The 14,760-nt window shown below is 38.1% G+C and overlaps 2 protein-coding genes across 22 annotated transcripts in view; one reads left to right on the top strand and one right to left on the bottom strand.

The window, feature by feature from the left end:
* LOC120428101 (uncharacterized) overlaps positions 1–14,760 on the top strand; it is a 581,627-nt gene that overhangs the window by 45,348 nt on the left and 521,519 nt on the right. The gene's annotated exons all lie outside the window — the stretch shown is intronic.
* The window catches only part of LOC120427877 (A-kinase anchor protein 200), a 146,323-nt gene that overhangs the window by 3,180 nt on the left and 128,383 nt on the right, over positions 1–14,760 (bottom strand). For 18 of the 21 annotated variants that reach the window (XM_039592839.2, XM_039592858.2, XM_052707777.1 and 15 more), the window contains 2 exons: positions 12,279–14,402; positions 6,879–7,091 (listed from right to left, as the gene is read on the bottom strand). In XM_039592839.2, coding sequence (XP_039448773.1) covers positions 6,879–7,091; positions 12,279–14,402 — 2,337 coding nt within the window. The remainder of the gene's footprint in view (positions 1–6,878; positions 7,092–12,278; positions 14,403–14,760) is intronic. The other 3 variants (XM_052707775.1, XM_039592822.2, XM_039592819.2) reach the window with 3 other exon arrangements.

The raw sequence follows: 14,760 nt of genomic DNA, 5'->3' as shown, positions 1-14,760 counted from the left end.
AATATAGAAATTTAAACACTGAAACAAAAGAAACAAAAAAAACTAAAATTCAAATGTTCAAAAAATCGAAATGCAGAAAAATAAATAAAATATAAATATTGAAATAACAAGCCATAGTTTCAGCATTTGCATGGAAAAAGTGTTTTAAAATGCATCTTACACTAGTTCAGTTGTTTTGCAATCATTGATTTTCAAAAAATGAAAGATTTGACGAAAACAAAAATTTTAACGAAAAAAAAACTAAAACATCAAAAATTTTCAAAAATTCAAAAGATTTTTAAATTAAGCCAAACATGCTAAAAATGATTCTAAGGCTTCATCCATAAAGTACGTCACGCTAAAATCAGCCAAAATTGTCCCCCCCCTCCCCCTCTTTGTCACGCTTTTCCTATACTTATAACACGTAATGTCACACTTGCTCAGACCCCCCCCCCTCCCCCCCTAGAGCGTGACATACTTTATGGATGACGCCTAAACGCAGGGAAGAAATGAATTTTAAATTGGTTTCAGCTGATTAAAATTTTCGAATTTTTTTGAAAAAATATTTTTTTGCCCCTTGAAAAGACCAAAACTTTAAAAAAATTGTACCATTTATGTATTTTTAACTAAATAAATACTTTTAAATCTTTCTACAAATTTTAAATTTTTGGATCATAGACAAAAAGATTATTTTTTTTATAAATTCGTAAATAAATTTAAAAAAATCACAAAGTTTTAAAATTACAGGGTTGTTACGGGAAAGTCGACAAAAAATCCGCGCCAAATCCGCGCCGACCGAAACCTCAATCCGCGCGAAATCCGCGCCATATAAAAAAAAATCGCGACCAACATTCAAGAAATGTTATTTCCAAAGAAAAAAACTAATACAGAAAGTATTTGATAAAAAAAAAAATGAAACTCGTTTTACGTTTGAAGGAATGAAAGCAAAAATCCTTTTAAAAATACCTCAAGAGACGTCAAGAAAAGTATCACCAAAAAAAAAATCTTTTTGCAAATCAGAGGCACACTACAATAATTTTGACCAATATAAACAAAATAGAAAATTATAAACCAATATAAACAAAATTTAAAAATCTAATAAATGAAATTTAACTTTAAAAATATAAGCTCAAAAAAACCAAAATCAAAAATTTTAGTATGATTAAAATTTAGATTTCGAAATTCTAAAAAATCAAAATCTATGAATTTTAATACAGATTGTATTCCAAATTCCTCACTAAAATTTCTTTCTGAAACAATTTGCTTTTCCAATATTTGAAACATTTTCTTCTAAAAATTTAAGAATGTAAGAATGTAAGATTGTAAGAATGTAAGAATTTAAGAATTTAAGAATTTAAGAATTTAAGAATTTAATTTAATATTTTTTAATTTTCATAATTGGTTTTTTTTATTTGGATTTTTTTTAATTTGGATTTTTTTTTTAATTTTAAATTTTTTATTTATTAGTTTTTTGGAGTTTTGAATTTCAGATTTTTAAAATTCTGAATTAAGAAATTTCAGAATTTTTAAATTACGATTTTAGAAATTCGAAAAAAAATTAATCTGAATTTTAAAAATTTTGATTAAAAAAAACTATTAAAATATAAAAAAAAGTTTCGAATTTTTGAGATTTGAATTTTTCAATGATGGAGCATTAATTTTTGAATTTTCTAATCTTTTTATTTTTCGCCAAGAGTGTTTAAATTAAGAAAAATATTTCTACGGGTAAATCCCATCTTAAATTCAAAGGCAAATTGAATATATCCACTAGCCTGTCCCATTTTGAGGTCATGTCGAGGAATTTCAGGTGCTCACTTCTTAAATGATAGATTATGATGTTAGGAACAATGTTTTCTTAGACAAGAAAAAATAATAAAATACTTTCTCGCACCCCCTAGTCGATTTACTGAAAAAAGTCACTTTTTTGAACAAATTTTCTAAAATCGCTTGGAATCAATACAAAAACTGATTCGATCAGGTGTGTATTATCTTTAAACGATAGGTTTTTGTCCATAGCTTAAGATGCACTATCAATATTGGACCAAAATTTAAGTTTTTGGACTCTCCCAGGCGGATTTGTGTCGAAAAAATCGCATTTTTTCGAAACTTTTTTCAGAAATGTTCATTTAATTTAGGGTAGCCTATTTTTCCCAGTGAAACCAATACATGCAGCTTATAGGAAATTTCATGGCGAACATTTTTCCCTCAGAGAAAATCCAATTTCGACACTCCAGAGCCGAGATATTTGAGTTTTAGTGAGGAAAAAAGTGCCAATTTTCAAAATTTCTCAGAATTCAGAAGCAAGGCCTACTAATTACACGATGTAGCAAGCATATGTCTCAAAGGTCAGGGTATGCTTTTTTATAGTAATTTTGGCCGCTGAATCCGAATCTGAAATCAAATTTAGTTTAAACAGTGATGTTTTGGAGCTACACCCTTTTGGAATGTTATTTGCGTATTTAAGAGGCAGTTTTTGTAAATATTGCTCGGTTTGTTCTAGAGGTCGTATCGAGGTGCTCCGATTTGGATGAACTTTCAGCGTTTGTTTGTCTATACATGAGATGAACTCATGCCAAATATGAGCCCTCTACGACAAAGGGAAGTGGGGTAAAACGGGCATTGAAGTTTGAGGTCCAAAAAACATAAAAAATCTTAAAATTGCTCGCATTTTAGTAAAACTTTATCAATTCCAACTCTCTTAGATGCATTCGAAAGGTCTTTTGAAGCACTTCAAAATGAGCCATAGACATCCAGGATTGGTTTAACATTTTCTCATAGCTTTTGCAAATTACTGTTAAAAATGGATTTTTTTAAGCCTCAATATCTTTTTGCAACAGTCAGCAACACCCATACTCTTTTAGTTCAAAAGTTAGGGAATTTCATTGACTATAAGCCTACGGTAATAACTTTTTGGCCAATCGCAGTTTTTCTCATAGTTTTTCGATTTTTCTATAACAAACATTTTACAACGTTAGTTATTGTCCTGTAGGCATCCATAGCGGCACTTTTTAGTCTCACTTTTGTCATATTCGAAATCCTCGGAAAATTCAAACTTCAATGCCCGTTTTACCCCACTTCCCTTTGTCGTAGAGGGCTCATATTTGGCATGAGTTCATTTCATGTATAGACAAACAAACGCTGAAAGTTTCATCCAAATCGGAGCACCTCGATACGACCTCTAGAACAAACCGAGCAATATTTACAAAAACTGCCTCTTAAATACGCAAATAACATTCCAAAAGGGTGTAGCTCCAAAACATCACTGTTTAAACTAAATTTGATTTCAGATTCGGATTCAGCGGCCAAAATTACTATAAAAAAGCATACCCTGACCTTTGAGACATATGCTTGCTACATCGTGTAATTAGTAGGCCTTGCTTCTGAATTCTGAGAAATTTTGAAAATTGGCACTTTTTTCCTCACTAAAACTCAAATATCTCGGCTCTGGAGTGTCGAAATTGGATTTTCTCTGAGGGAAAAATGTTCGCCATGAAATTTCCTATAAGCTGCATGTATTGGTTTCACTGGGAAAAATAGGCTACCCTAAATTAAATGAACATTTCTGAAAAAAGTTTCGAAAAAATGCGATTTTTTCGACACAAATCCGCCTGGGAGAGTCCAAAAACTTAAATTTTGGTCCAATATTGATAGTGCATCTTAAGCTATGGACAAAAACCTATCGTTTAAAGATAATACACACCTGATCGAATCAGTTTTTGTATTGATTCCAAGCGATTTTAGAAAATTTGTTCAAAAAAGTGACTTTTTTCAGTAAATCGACTAGGGGGTGCGAGAAAGTATTTTATTATTTTTTCTTGTCTAAGAAAACATTGTTCCTAACATCATAATCTATCATTTAAGAAGTGAGCACCTGAAATTCCTCGACATGACCTCAAAATGGGACAGGCTAATATCCACAATAGAATTAAAAATAAATGAGGTTAAAAAAACATTACTCAAAACTCAAAAGAAATTACATATTCAGAGCCGGTATTGAGAAATGAGTTAAGTGTAGTAATAATTTTATTTAAGAAATTCTCAACCAAACATTTAAAAAATAATCTCTACAAAATCTTCATCTTAATTTGTCGACGGTTCGTATTAAGAAAATACAAACAAACATTTTCAGAAAAAAATCTATTGATAAGAAATTGAAATTGCACTCAATGAAAAAAAAGGTGCAGGTGGTTATGTTCTACATGACCAATATGACAAAGAACTTTGTACAAAACTCTAAAAATTATCTATTTTTATTTGTATTTTTTTAATTCTTTGCCAATTTATTTAATCATTAATAAATAATTCCAATTTAATGTTTTCAATCATTGGCACCTATGTGGAAATAAGTTGCCAAAAAACGAAAATATTTCCAAAACAAGTATTGTTCGGAAAATGAATTTTGATACCCATATTGCCTCAAGTCGTATGGTTCGATAAATGTCCCCGGTAGAACCTTCCCTCAGGGCAATGGCCACTCCGGGTGTGGCCAATCCTGCCAAAATGGCCATTTTCATTACCAGTATCAAAAACCATGAATTTTGATACCCATATTGCCCAAATTTGTATGGTTCCGTAAATGTCCTCCCGGAAGAACCTTCCGCAGGGCAATGGCCACTCCGGGTGTGGCCAGTCCTACCAAAATGGCAATTTTCATCACCAGTATCAAAAACCATGAATTTTGATACCCAATTTTGATGCCCCAAGTCGTATGGTTCGATAAATGTCCCCGGTAGAACCTTCCCTCAGGGCACTGGCCACTCCGGGTGTGGCCGATATCCTACCAAATTGTTCCCACTTCGGTATTACGGTGACCGTTCTGGCAACCGTCAATAACTTCTTGGACCTCCTCTCAAGTTCGTGCACCACCTGTTTCTTTCAACGTGTGCGTGTGTGTGTGAGCAATAAAATTCCCAACGTAAGGTCCGTCTTTCATGAAAGTCTGATGGACACTAAATCCTCCAGAGGCTAACTTTTAGCTTAAATAGTTGGCACGGCATCCACGCAACAGAAACAAAATGTCACGCCGAGGGCATGCGATGGTAACGCTACATTTTCGAAAAATTTTGCATTGACACCGCAGATAGAGCTTTAAGACAAAGTCCTTTGTCAAAAACAAATTCTCGTAATTCTTGATAATATTTTTCTTAATAACTTGAAAGTTATTCTATATATTTATATATTTATTTATCAAAATTGCTATCCGTGCGAAATCCGCGCCTGAGCAAAATTAGTCAGCAAATCCGCGCCAAATCCGCGCTATCCGCGCGAAACGCGCCATCCGCGCGATCCGCGCCGTCCGTAACAACCCTGAAAATATTAATATTCTAAAATAACAAACAAAGGAAATAAAAATAAAAAAAAAAAATTGCAAGACAACTGAACTAGTGTAAATGCATTTTAAAAACCCTTTTTTCATCCAAATGTTGAAATTATGGCTTGAAATTTAATTTTAGTTTGCCGTACTGCCGTTCTACGCATAATTGTCCCATGTACAAAAAAAGGCAACTGAGAAAAACGCGATTGAAATTTTTCGATCGATTTCTGTGTTTCTACGCATAATTGTCCCGTGGGTTTCCTATTCGCCCTATATGTCCCTAATCACCCCGGTTAACATTTTATCACCCTTATTTGTAATCCTCTTAAGCTAAACAGGTAAACAAGATGAAATGCTTCTTAAAACTCATGATTTTGTGATAGAAAATACTTGGTGGGACAATTATGCGTAGAAGTTCAACGATGGGACAAACAGACTTGGTGTTGTTTTCAATTATTTTCTGAACAAAGTACTAGATTTTACAAAGATTTTATGTGTTTTTCTGAAAATTTACGTAAAATTAAGCTTCAAAATGATAAAAAGTCAGAATCGTCCAAAACTGACATGGGACAATTATGCGTAGAACGGCAGCGTAAAAAAACAAATAAAAAAATCTCCAAAATTAATCTGGAAATATAAATAAAAAAAAGGAAACTCAAAATTTAGCATTATCATTTGCGAATGTCCTATCCACGGATGGCTCCATATCGCTTAGGGGCAGGGGGGGCAGAATGGACCAGGGGGGCAGAATGGGCCACCCTTGGTTTTGGGCTTTAGAATGGATTTAGACCAATTGTAAGGCAAGGGTCTTATAAAGGACGTCAAATAACTTCACCATACCGAAAACGACGTTTGAATTCATTGTATTTTTCGAATTATGAGCAAACATGTAAATTTATTAGAAAAACCACGCAAATGTTGTTTATTTCGAGGTTTTTAAATAAGCTTTCTAAAAAGTTGGATTGTTTGAAAAAGTTTGCTCAATGCTTATAACGATACTAGATGTTACTACCAAGGTATACAATCAACAACGGAACCTTAAAATCATTTAGAGGCTTGGTGGTGTAAGTGTTAATTTAAAATCCACTTGGGGGCAGAATGGACCACCCTTATCCTGCCTTACAAAAACAATCAAAAGTTATGAAATTTGGATTAAATGGATTATTTCACTCCTGGTAGGTTCACAAATAACGTTTAATGCAACATTAGTTGATTTTTTAGTTGTTTTGATGCTTATTTGTAAAAATAGTGACTTATTTCAACATATTAAAACTATTTTCAAAAATGTTTTTTTTAGGTGACTTTTTTTATTAAAGTTGTCTAACTTCATGGAAACTATGTTAGAAAGGTACAACATTATTCAGTTTTCGCCAAAACCGAACCGATTGAGTGAATTTTAAGTTAGAATGCAATGATAAGTAAATTTAGTAGGTTCGGTTTCGGTTCGGTTCGGTTGCAATGCACCAAAAATTCACAAACATTAAAACGGCTAGGCCTACTGCGTAAATTTCACTGCAAAGATGATTCGTCGAATATGGGTTGAGTACGATCACGGCGTGTTCAAACTCAATTTTATCGAACTCACCTCTTTTTTGTGCTCGGCATCTCCGTTCTGGCTCTCGGCGGCGGCCTCAATCTTGTCCTCGTGCACTCCGTTCTTCTGGCCATTCTCGACGACAACGGCGGCTTCCTCCTCGTCGTGGGCGATTCCGTTTCCGTTCTCGTGGGCGACGCCGTTGCCGTTCTCAGCCGGGGTGGCGGTGGCGGTTCCGTTCTCGTGGGCCGTTCCGTTCAGCTGCTAGGTTTGTTTTTGTTTGGTTCGATATAGACGGGTGTGCGGCGTGGGGGTGGTTTGGGGGTGGGAAGAGGAGGCAACACGAGCATCGTATCGTTTCGATTTGTTTTGTTTTTAATCGATTGATGATTTTTTTTTGTTCATTTTTTGTTTTGATAAATTTCAGGGGATAGTGTGAGAAGGGAGAGTAGGAAGAGAAATAGAGAAAAAGAACAAAAATACCAGTGGTCAGGTGCCGGTGCAAACCGTATGTACACACTATTATTTGATAGGGGAGAGAGGGGGGCCAACGGGCCCCATTTCACACACTTTGTATAATATATATATTTATAATGATGATTATCTAGTTGATAACACAGTAATAAAAACCAGAACAAACGTGAGTGAAATACTTTTGAGGATGGATTCTATTATGGGGATAGAGCAATGAGCCACACTACACAGCAACCGGTATTAGAATGAGCGTTGATTAGTTTCAAGTAACAAACACAACCGTAACCACAACTTACTAGCTAAGCACTGGAATTTAGGGGGTTTTAGTAACTTTGCATTGGTTTTGGGGGAGGGAGGAGGGGGAGTCGTCAGTACATGGGTTACAACATTTACCCTGTTGAGTTTGATCACAAAGCTTCGTTTTTTAGTTGGGATTCTTGTCGGAGCTTAGTTCGCTTAACTTTACGCTGTCAGTTTTAAGCTAACTTTTCAAAAGGACTCAACTTGCTCAGTTAACAAACAGCTCAACATTGACACATTCCAACTAGATTTTGTTTCACAGACATACATTTTTTCGAACAGCTTTAGCTGAATTCAAATCCACTCCGATTTGCTTCAAATGTTCTTGAGATATTGAAGGAGGTATTACACTACATCAAGCTTCAAAAACAAATATATTTTTGTGTTTGAAAATTTGTCAGCCTGTCAAATAAGTGATTGGTAACGCTCCAACAAGACAAACTGCCAATCATAAAATGTTTTTGTTGTGACACAAAATATGAAGAAGTGTAATACCTCCTTGAGCTGGATCGTTAAATGTCAAATTGTCAAACTTTAAGGAAAGAATTTTCCGCATCGTTTTGCTCATGTTTGAGTATTTTCTTTAGTAAAATTTTGGGTCCAACATTTTTTTTTGCGAAAAGAAAAATTAATGCTGAATCTGATTTTTAATTATCAAAAACTAAATTTTTAAATATGTTAAATTTGTCTGTCGGATTGTTTATATGAACTGCTCATTTACTGAGAAAATTGCGCTCTTTTGAAAAGTTTCCGTTACATTGTTTAGTGGTTACTTCGCTGTTAGTTCTCACCAACACTAACAAGCTGGTTTGGGAGGGCGGGATTATTCGCGGGGAACATTGTGCGGCGGGATAGGATCAAAGGGAAATTTGGGTATCATACACGACAGCAAGGATCAGCACGATCAGGCCGGAACTGCATTCAACTCGTTTTCTGTTTTTGTTTTGCCTGCTTGCATGTGGTTAGTCGAGGAGCACACATCGAGAGAGGGATACACTTCCGGAATGTTTTTTTTATCTGGTATTGCGTATCTTGGTCTCCGGCGGGGAAGATCAAACAGATTAGGCGGAACTCCACTACAAGACACGCACGCAGCACACACGCAATTACAAGGGTTTGCTCTAAATCTAGCGCCACTTTGTAGATTTTTTCTAGTTGCTGAGCTTTGATGGAGTGCATTTTGTTTTCCAAATGAAAATCTTAACTTAATGGGACTAATGAATAAAATTATTACACTACATAACAAACAACAAAAAAAGTACATTCGCAAGAAAAATGCAGGATGACTGAAACCATTTGTTCCGTTTTGTAACCCTAGAATAAATAAGAAGTATCTAACCTAACCGTCGACGGAGAAAGAATTGAAAGATCACACGCACACGCTTAAAAAAGTATATTACAAAAGGGGCACTAAAATATCAAAACTTAACCTAACGAGTTTCGTCACCTTCACACAAATTTTATTTAAACATGGTCAAATAAACTGTATCGTAAAAGATCAACTTCGGAATTTATATCATTTGTTTGCAGCGTTGTTGAAGGACAAATCGATTTATTTAAAAATATGCATTTGTTACAGAACAAAACATCACAATTTAGAGCTCAAAACAATAAAAATGTCAACTGCCGGACAGTAAACTGCAAAATATAGATTTCAGTAAAATGAAACTAAAATTCATTTAAAAGTTCGTTTTTGATCATCAATTTAATTTAATTTAATTTAATTTACCGAAGTCGGTTAAGTTTACCGAATTTTCAAATAAAACAGTTCGGTAAACTGAAAATTACCGAAATCGGTAAAAACTAACCGAAATTCGATAATGAAGCTTATTATTATTCATCGTACAACCGATATCTGATGATATTTTGTTGCTTTTGGACAGATGGTTAACCGATTTAAAAATTCGGTTAAAAAAACCTAAGTGACATTTTGTTCACCGATCTGTTTTTCTTCATGTGATTTTTCAATCTGAATTCGGTGAAAAAAGTCTAGGCGTGTAAAGAATCAAAAATCAGAATTAGTAATTAAATTTTGTTTAATTTGTTCATAAAATTTAATTTATAACTAATAGTTTGTTATTAAATTCGGCAGTTGAAAAAATGGTTAAATTACAAACGGGAAATTATCTGTCAAAGTGAACAAATTTTACCGAAAACTGGTAAAATACCGAATACTGTAACTTACAATTTACCGACCAGTTCAGCAGTTAATTTTGCCGAACTCGGATTATCACAAAAAATAAATATTTGGACTGTTCTGTATTCTGTGTATTCTGTGATTCTGTGTGGAATCTGTAAATTGTGGAAAGTTTTTTTGTCTGAAAACTTATCTTAAATTTTTAAACATTTTTTTCAAATTTATTCACACCTGTCAAAAACACATTTCAGCGTTCTTTTACTATCAGGAATTTAATTTATTTCATCTTGGAATGTTAAAGTCTGCCTTGAAAAACAGTTTGAGAAAATTGAAAGTGACTGGAAAATGATTACTTTTTTTTTTTTCAACACATTTCTGAACAGACTTGCGAATTAATTTTAAAAACATTCAAGGTTAGTTTATTCACCACCCTTCAAAAATATTCATGCTAAAAAAACTCTGCTAAAACCTCTATACAATTTATGGAAAAAATGCAACTTAAAATAATTCTTACATTTAAACAAGACCAATCTCAGCTCATCTCCCAAATTCAACTTTCGGTTAAAATCTTCAATCTTCAAAATTGTAAGAATTTTTATAACTTTTGATTGAAAAAGCAAAGAAATTTATTTAAGAGAAACATTTCTGTTTGATATTTTTTATTTGTGAAAAGAAATTTAAACCACAAATTGTTTAAAAACCTCAAACATATATTTTTCCTACCCACTTTTCATCTCAGATTGAGTTCAGACCGAACTTGGAATCAGTTTTGAAAATTTCAGCTTCACCAATTTTAGGTAACTTTTAAATGAAATTTAGTAAAACAATAGCAATAAAAAGTTCAAAAAAAAAGTGTACAAAAAACTACAAAATTTATTCTCGAATAAGTTCAGTGCAAGCCAAATTCGAGTGAATAAAAATGAAATAGTTTTTGGGATTGTACACTTATTTTAAATTTCTTATCAAAAAATTCTTTAGGAAATGCAAAGTGATTTTTTGTTGCAGTTTCATGTTTTTTTCCAAAATGAATTCAATAATTCTTTTAAAAAAAACACTTGAAATAATTAGATATTTCATAAAATTCATGTTTTTCAATGATTTGGTTCCATTCGCTGTACTATCGTTCTCTCACTTTAATTCTCTCTATCTCTCTTGCCATGTACTTTAGATTACGTACTCTTTTCTCACTTTTCTCACAATATAGATCATTCTCTTGGACCGTTGCAGCAAAAAAAAAAAAATTGAAGAGAGATACGAACGGAAGAGAGCAAGCGTGCAACCAGGGTTTCCAGGTCAAAATTGAAAAAAAACTGGTCAAGTACCGAAAAAAATCTGAAAAAATCTGGCACACGAAAATCTTACAATTATGAATAGGGAATGATAGGAAGGGTATAATTTAGTTCAAAATTTGATAGAATACAGATGTTTTAATTGGTTTTTTGTCCTAAAAGGTTTAAATTTTAATTTTCAATAAAAGAAACATTTAGAATTTTTTGCGATTTTTGATTAAAAACGTTCATTTTTATCAAAAAGTTGTTCAAAATTGGCAGAAAATGAAAAATCTGGAAAATTCTGTCAAAATCTGGCACAGAAAATGATTAATCTTTAATCTAGTTGACACTTGAAAAATCTGGCATTCCCAGATTTATCTGGCAACCCTGCGTGCAACAGAAAAAATATGCAAAAATGCGATTCTGTTGGAGAGACAAATTTCTCTCTGTAGATTCTGTATATTTTAATTGATATTATGAATAAGTTAAAAATATGTCATTTGACAAATTTTTACAAATTAGTCTGAAATTTGATTGAAATGACTTCTGCTAAAATAAATCGATTTGTCCTTCGCAAAAAAAAACGCTTCCTCTTCCTCCTCCTACTGCTTAAAGTTTCCATACTTTAGTGCGGATGAGAACCAAAACACGAGGGAAAACGAAAGTACGCCTGCACCGGCAAACGCTTGCAGCCCGCCAATGCCAACGCCGCCGCCGCCGTTCAGCATTAACAGCGCGCTCAACGCACGGACCGCGGCAGCGGCGGCGGCCGTAGTATTTCGACTTTGGCTTCCAGTTTCTAGCTTTGCTTGCTTTTTTTTTTTGAATTAAGTTAAAGTAAAAAATGAAAACACCGCAAAAAAAAACAATCCAGATTTTCAGAACCCGTTGAATGTAATGTACAACCAGAGGTAGGAAACGAAACAAAATAAATGAAAGGAAACAAATATCAGAACGATGTGTTTCTGAGCCTGCAAGATTCGCGTTTTTTTTTTTGGGAAAAAATGTGTACAAAACGAGAAACAAATGGAACTATTTGTAAATGGTTGTTAAAACGAGAAACAAAAAAAAAACTAGGAAAAAGGGGAGAGCAACTATTTTGATAAGTGATGAAGGAAGATCACAACTCCAAAAAAACGGTAAGATGCGTGTGTAATGGTAGAGTAATAGAGACACGAGCAAACAGCAATCTTGACTCTATTTTGGCATACTGAATTTTGAAGACTCTAAAGGTGGTGTGTGTTTTTTTGGCTAAGAAATGTTATTCACCTTTTTGACGACAATGTCGGCGGCGGCCGCGGGGACCGGCGCTGGCGGTGGCGCCGGCGCCTCTTCCTGCTCTTTCTGTTCTACGGCCTGTTGTTCCTTCTCGCTCGATTCGACCTCCGCCGTCGCCTCTGCCGCCGGGGTCGTCGTCGTCGTCGTTGCTGGTGTCGTCTCTTGGGCGGGTTGTTGTTCCGGGACAATCACTTCGGTCACCGTGGGTGCGTCGTCTTGGGTCGTCGTCTCAACCGGGGTCGTCGGTGGCGTGGGAAGCGCGCTAGGTTCGGAAGTGACGGGAAGATCGGCGGTGGTGGTCGCCGTGGGGGACTCGGGCGGGGGAGGTAAGCTCATGGCGTCGCTCTGGGACAGAGTGGGCGGTGATGGGAGCGATTCGAGCGAGTTCTGTGGAAGTGGAGAGGAAATGTCGACGGAGAGGTTCTGCTCGTCAACGGCCGGCGGCGGCGGAAGGTCGTCGATTGTGGTGCTGATTTCGCTGGACGCGGACACGGGCTCGGGGATCGGTTCGGGCTTGGCTTCTTCAACGGTTGGTGCGGGAAGCGGGGCGGGCTCTTCCGCAACCGGAGCCAGCGGAACGGCCTCAACCTGGGCCACCTCCTCGACCTTGTCGACGGCCTTGTCCAGGATCTGGTCCACCACCTCGGTGACGGTTTCCTTCAGCTCCGGTGTGCACGGGACGGCCTGCACGGGCTCGCTGGCCTGGGGTTCAATCTTTTCCTCCTGAACCACCGGCTCAACAGCGGCCGCAACTTCCTTGACCTCTTCAACGACTGGCGCTGGGACGGCCTCAACTGGTTTCTCCTCGACCTTCTCGACGACCGGTTCTTCAACGACCGGCTTGACCTCCTCGACAACCGGCGCTGGAGGCGCGACAGCCTCAACGGGCTTCTCCTCCACCTTCTCGACGACCTCTTCCGGCTTTACTTCCTCGACCACCGGCGCTGGAACGACTTCAACGGGTTTCTCCTCAACCTTCTCGACGACCGCTGGAGCTTCAACGGGCTTCTCCTCAACCTTCTCGACGACCGGCTCTTCCACCTTCTGGACGACCTCCTCTACAACTGGCGCTGGGACGGCCTCAACTGGCTTCTCCTCAACCTTCTCGACGACTGGTTCTTCAACGACCGGCTTGACCTCCTCCACAACTGGCGCTGGAACGGCCTCAACTGGCTTGACCTCCTCGACCTTCTCGACGACCGCTTCCACTGGCTTGACCTCCTCGACGACCGGCGCTGGGACGGCTTCAACCGGCTTTTCCTCCACCTTCTCGACGATCGGTTCCTCCACGACTGGCGCTGGCTCCTGTGTCTTTTGTTCTTCTACCACAACAACCTGTTCCGTCTGCTTGGGCTCTTCTTCCGGCAGCGAAACCGGCTCCGGGATCGAGTTGAGCGAGTCGGGCTCGGGTTCGGTACTGGCCTGGGACATGGAAGCTTCTGCGAATACCATCACCTGGGAGGGAGGAGGAATGGAGGGCAGGGGAGGGGGAGGCGTGCTATCACCATTATCAACGACGACGACCGACGGTTCAGCGGGAGGAGCGGCGGCGGTCGCAGCGACCTCCTTCTCCTCCACGGCTGGCGTCGGCACGTCACTGTTGCCACCCTGTTGCTGTGGCGGCTGTTCTACTACGGTTACCGGTTTCACTTGCTCATCGCTAACAGTAGTGTCAGTAGTACTAGTAATGGTATCGGATTTGGACTCCGCGGCCACTTCCGGCACAACCTGCGCCGCGACCGCAGGTTCTTCGACTGGTTTGTTTACCTCAACTACGGCGACCGGGGCGACGACCTCCTCTTTCTTCTCCTCCTCAACGGGGGCGGCGGCCGCAACCACTTCCTCCTTCACGGGCTCCGGGACCTTCTCCTCGACCTTCTCGACGACTTCGGCCACGGCAACCGGGGCGACCGGGGCGGGAGTTTCGGTCACCGGGGACACTTCCGCGGTGGCAGGGGCTGTCTCTTGGGCGGGCGAGGCGACGGCGGCGACTTCCGTGGTGGCAGCGGCGACTTCCTCGGCCTTCACCGGGGTCACTTCGGCTTCGGTGGTCGTCTTGGGCTCGGCGGCGCTCGTCGTGGCGGCCGCAGCAGCTGCGGCAGCATCTTCAGTTGGCTGTAACGATTAAAAAAACAGAGAGTTCAAATTAGTTAAAGTCCGCGCAAGGGAGATGAGATTTACGAGTTAATTTAAGAGGCAGTATTTGTAAATATTGCTCGGTTTGTTCTAGAGGTCGTATCGAGATGCTCCGATTTGGATGAAACTTTCAGCGTTTGTTTGTCTATACTTGAGATGAACTCATGCCAAATATGAGCCCTCTACGACAAAGGGAAGTCGGAGCACCTCGATACGACCTGTTACACATTGGTGAAAAACTCGCTCTTAAGCGCAAAACTAGACTTGGTCGGTCAACCACCCACTCGCCGACCGAATGGAGACGAAGGCAATAAAAGGAAATTTTCAACCACCCACA

The sequence above is a fragment of the Culex pipiens genome, chromosome 2 (assembly GCF_016801865.2).
Source record: "Culex pipiens pallens isolate TS chromosome 2, TS_CPP_V2, whole genome shotgun sequence".
NCBI lineage: Eukaryota > Metazoa > Arthropoda > Insecta > Diptera > Culicidae > Culex > Culex pipiens.
The sequence above is the reverse complement of the archived record's forward strand: the minus strand, read 5'-3'. Positions and strand labels throughout refer to the sequence as shown.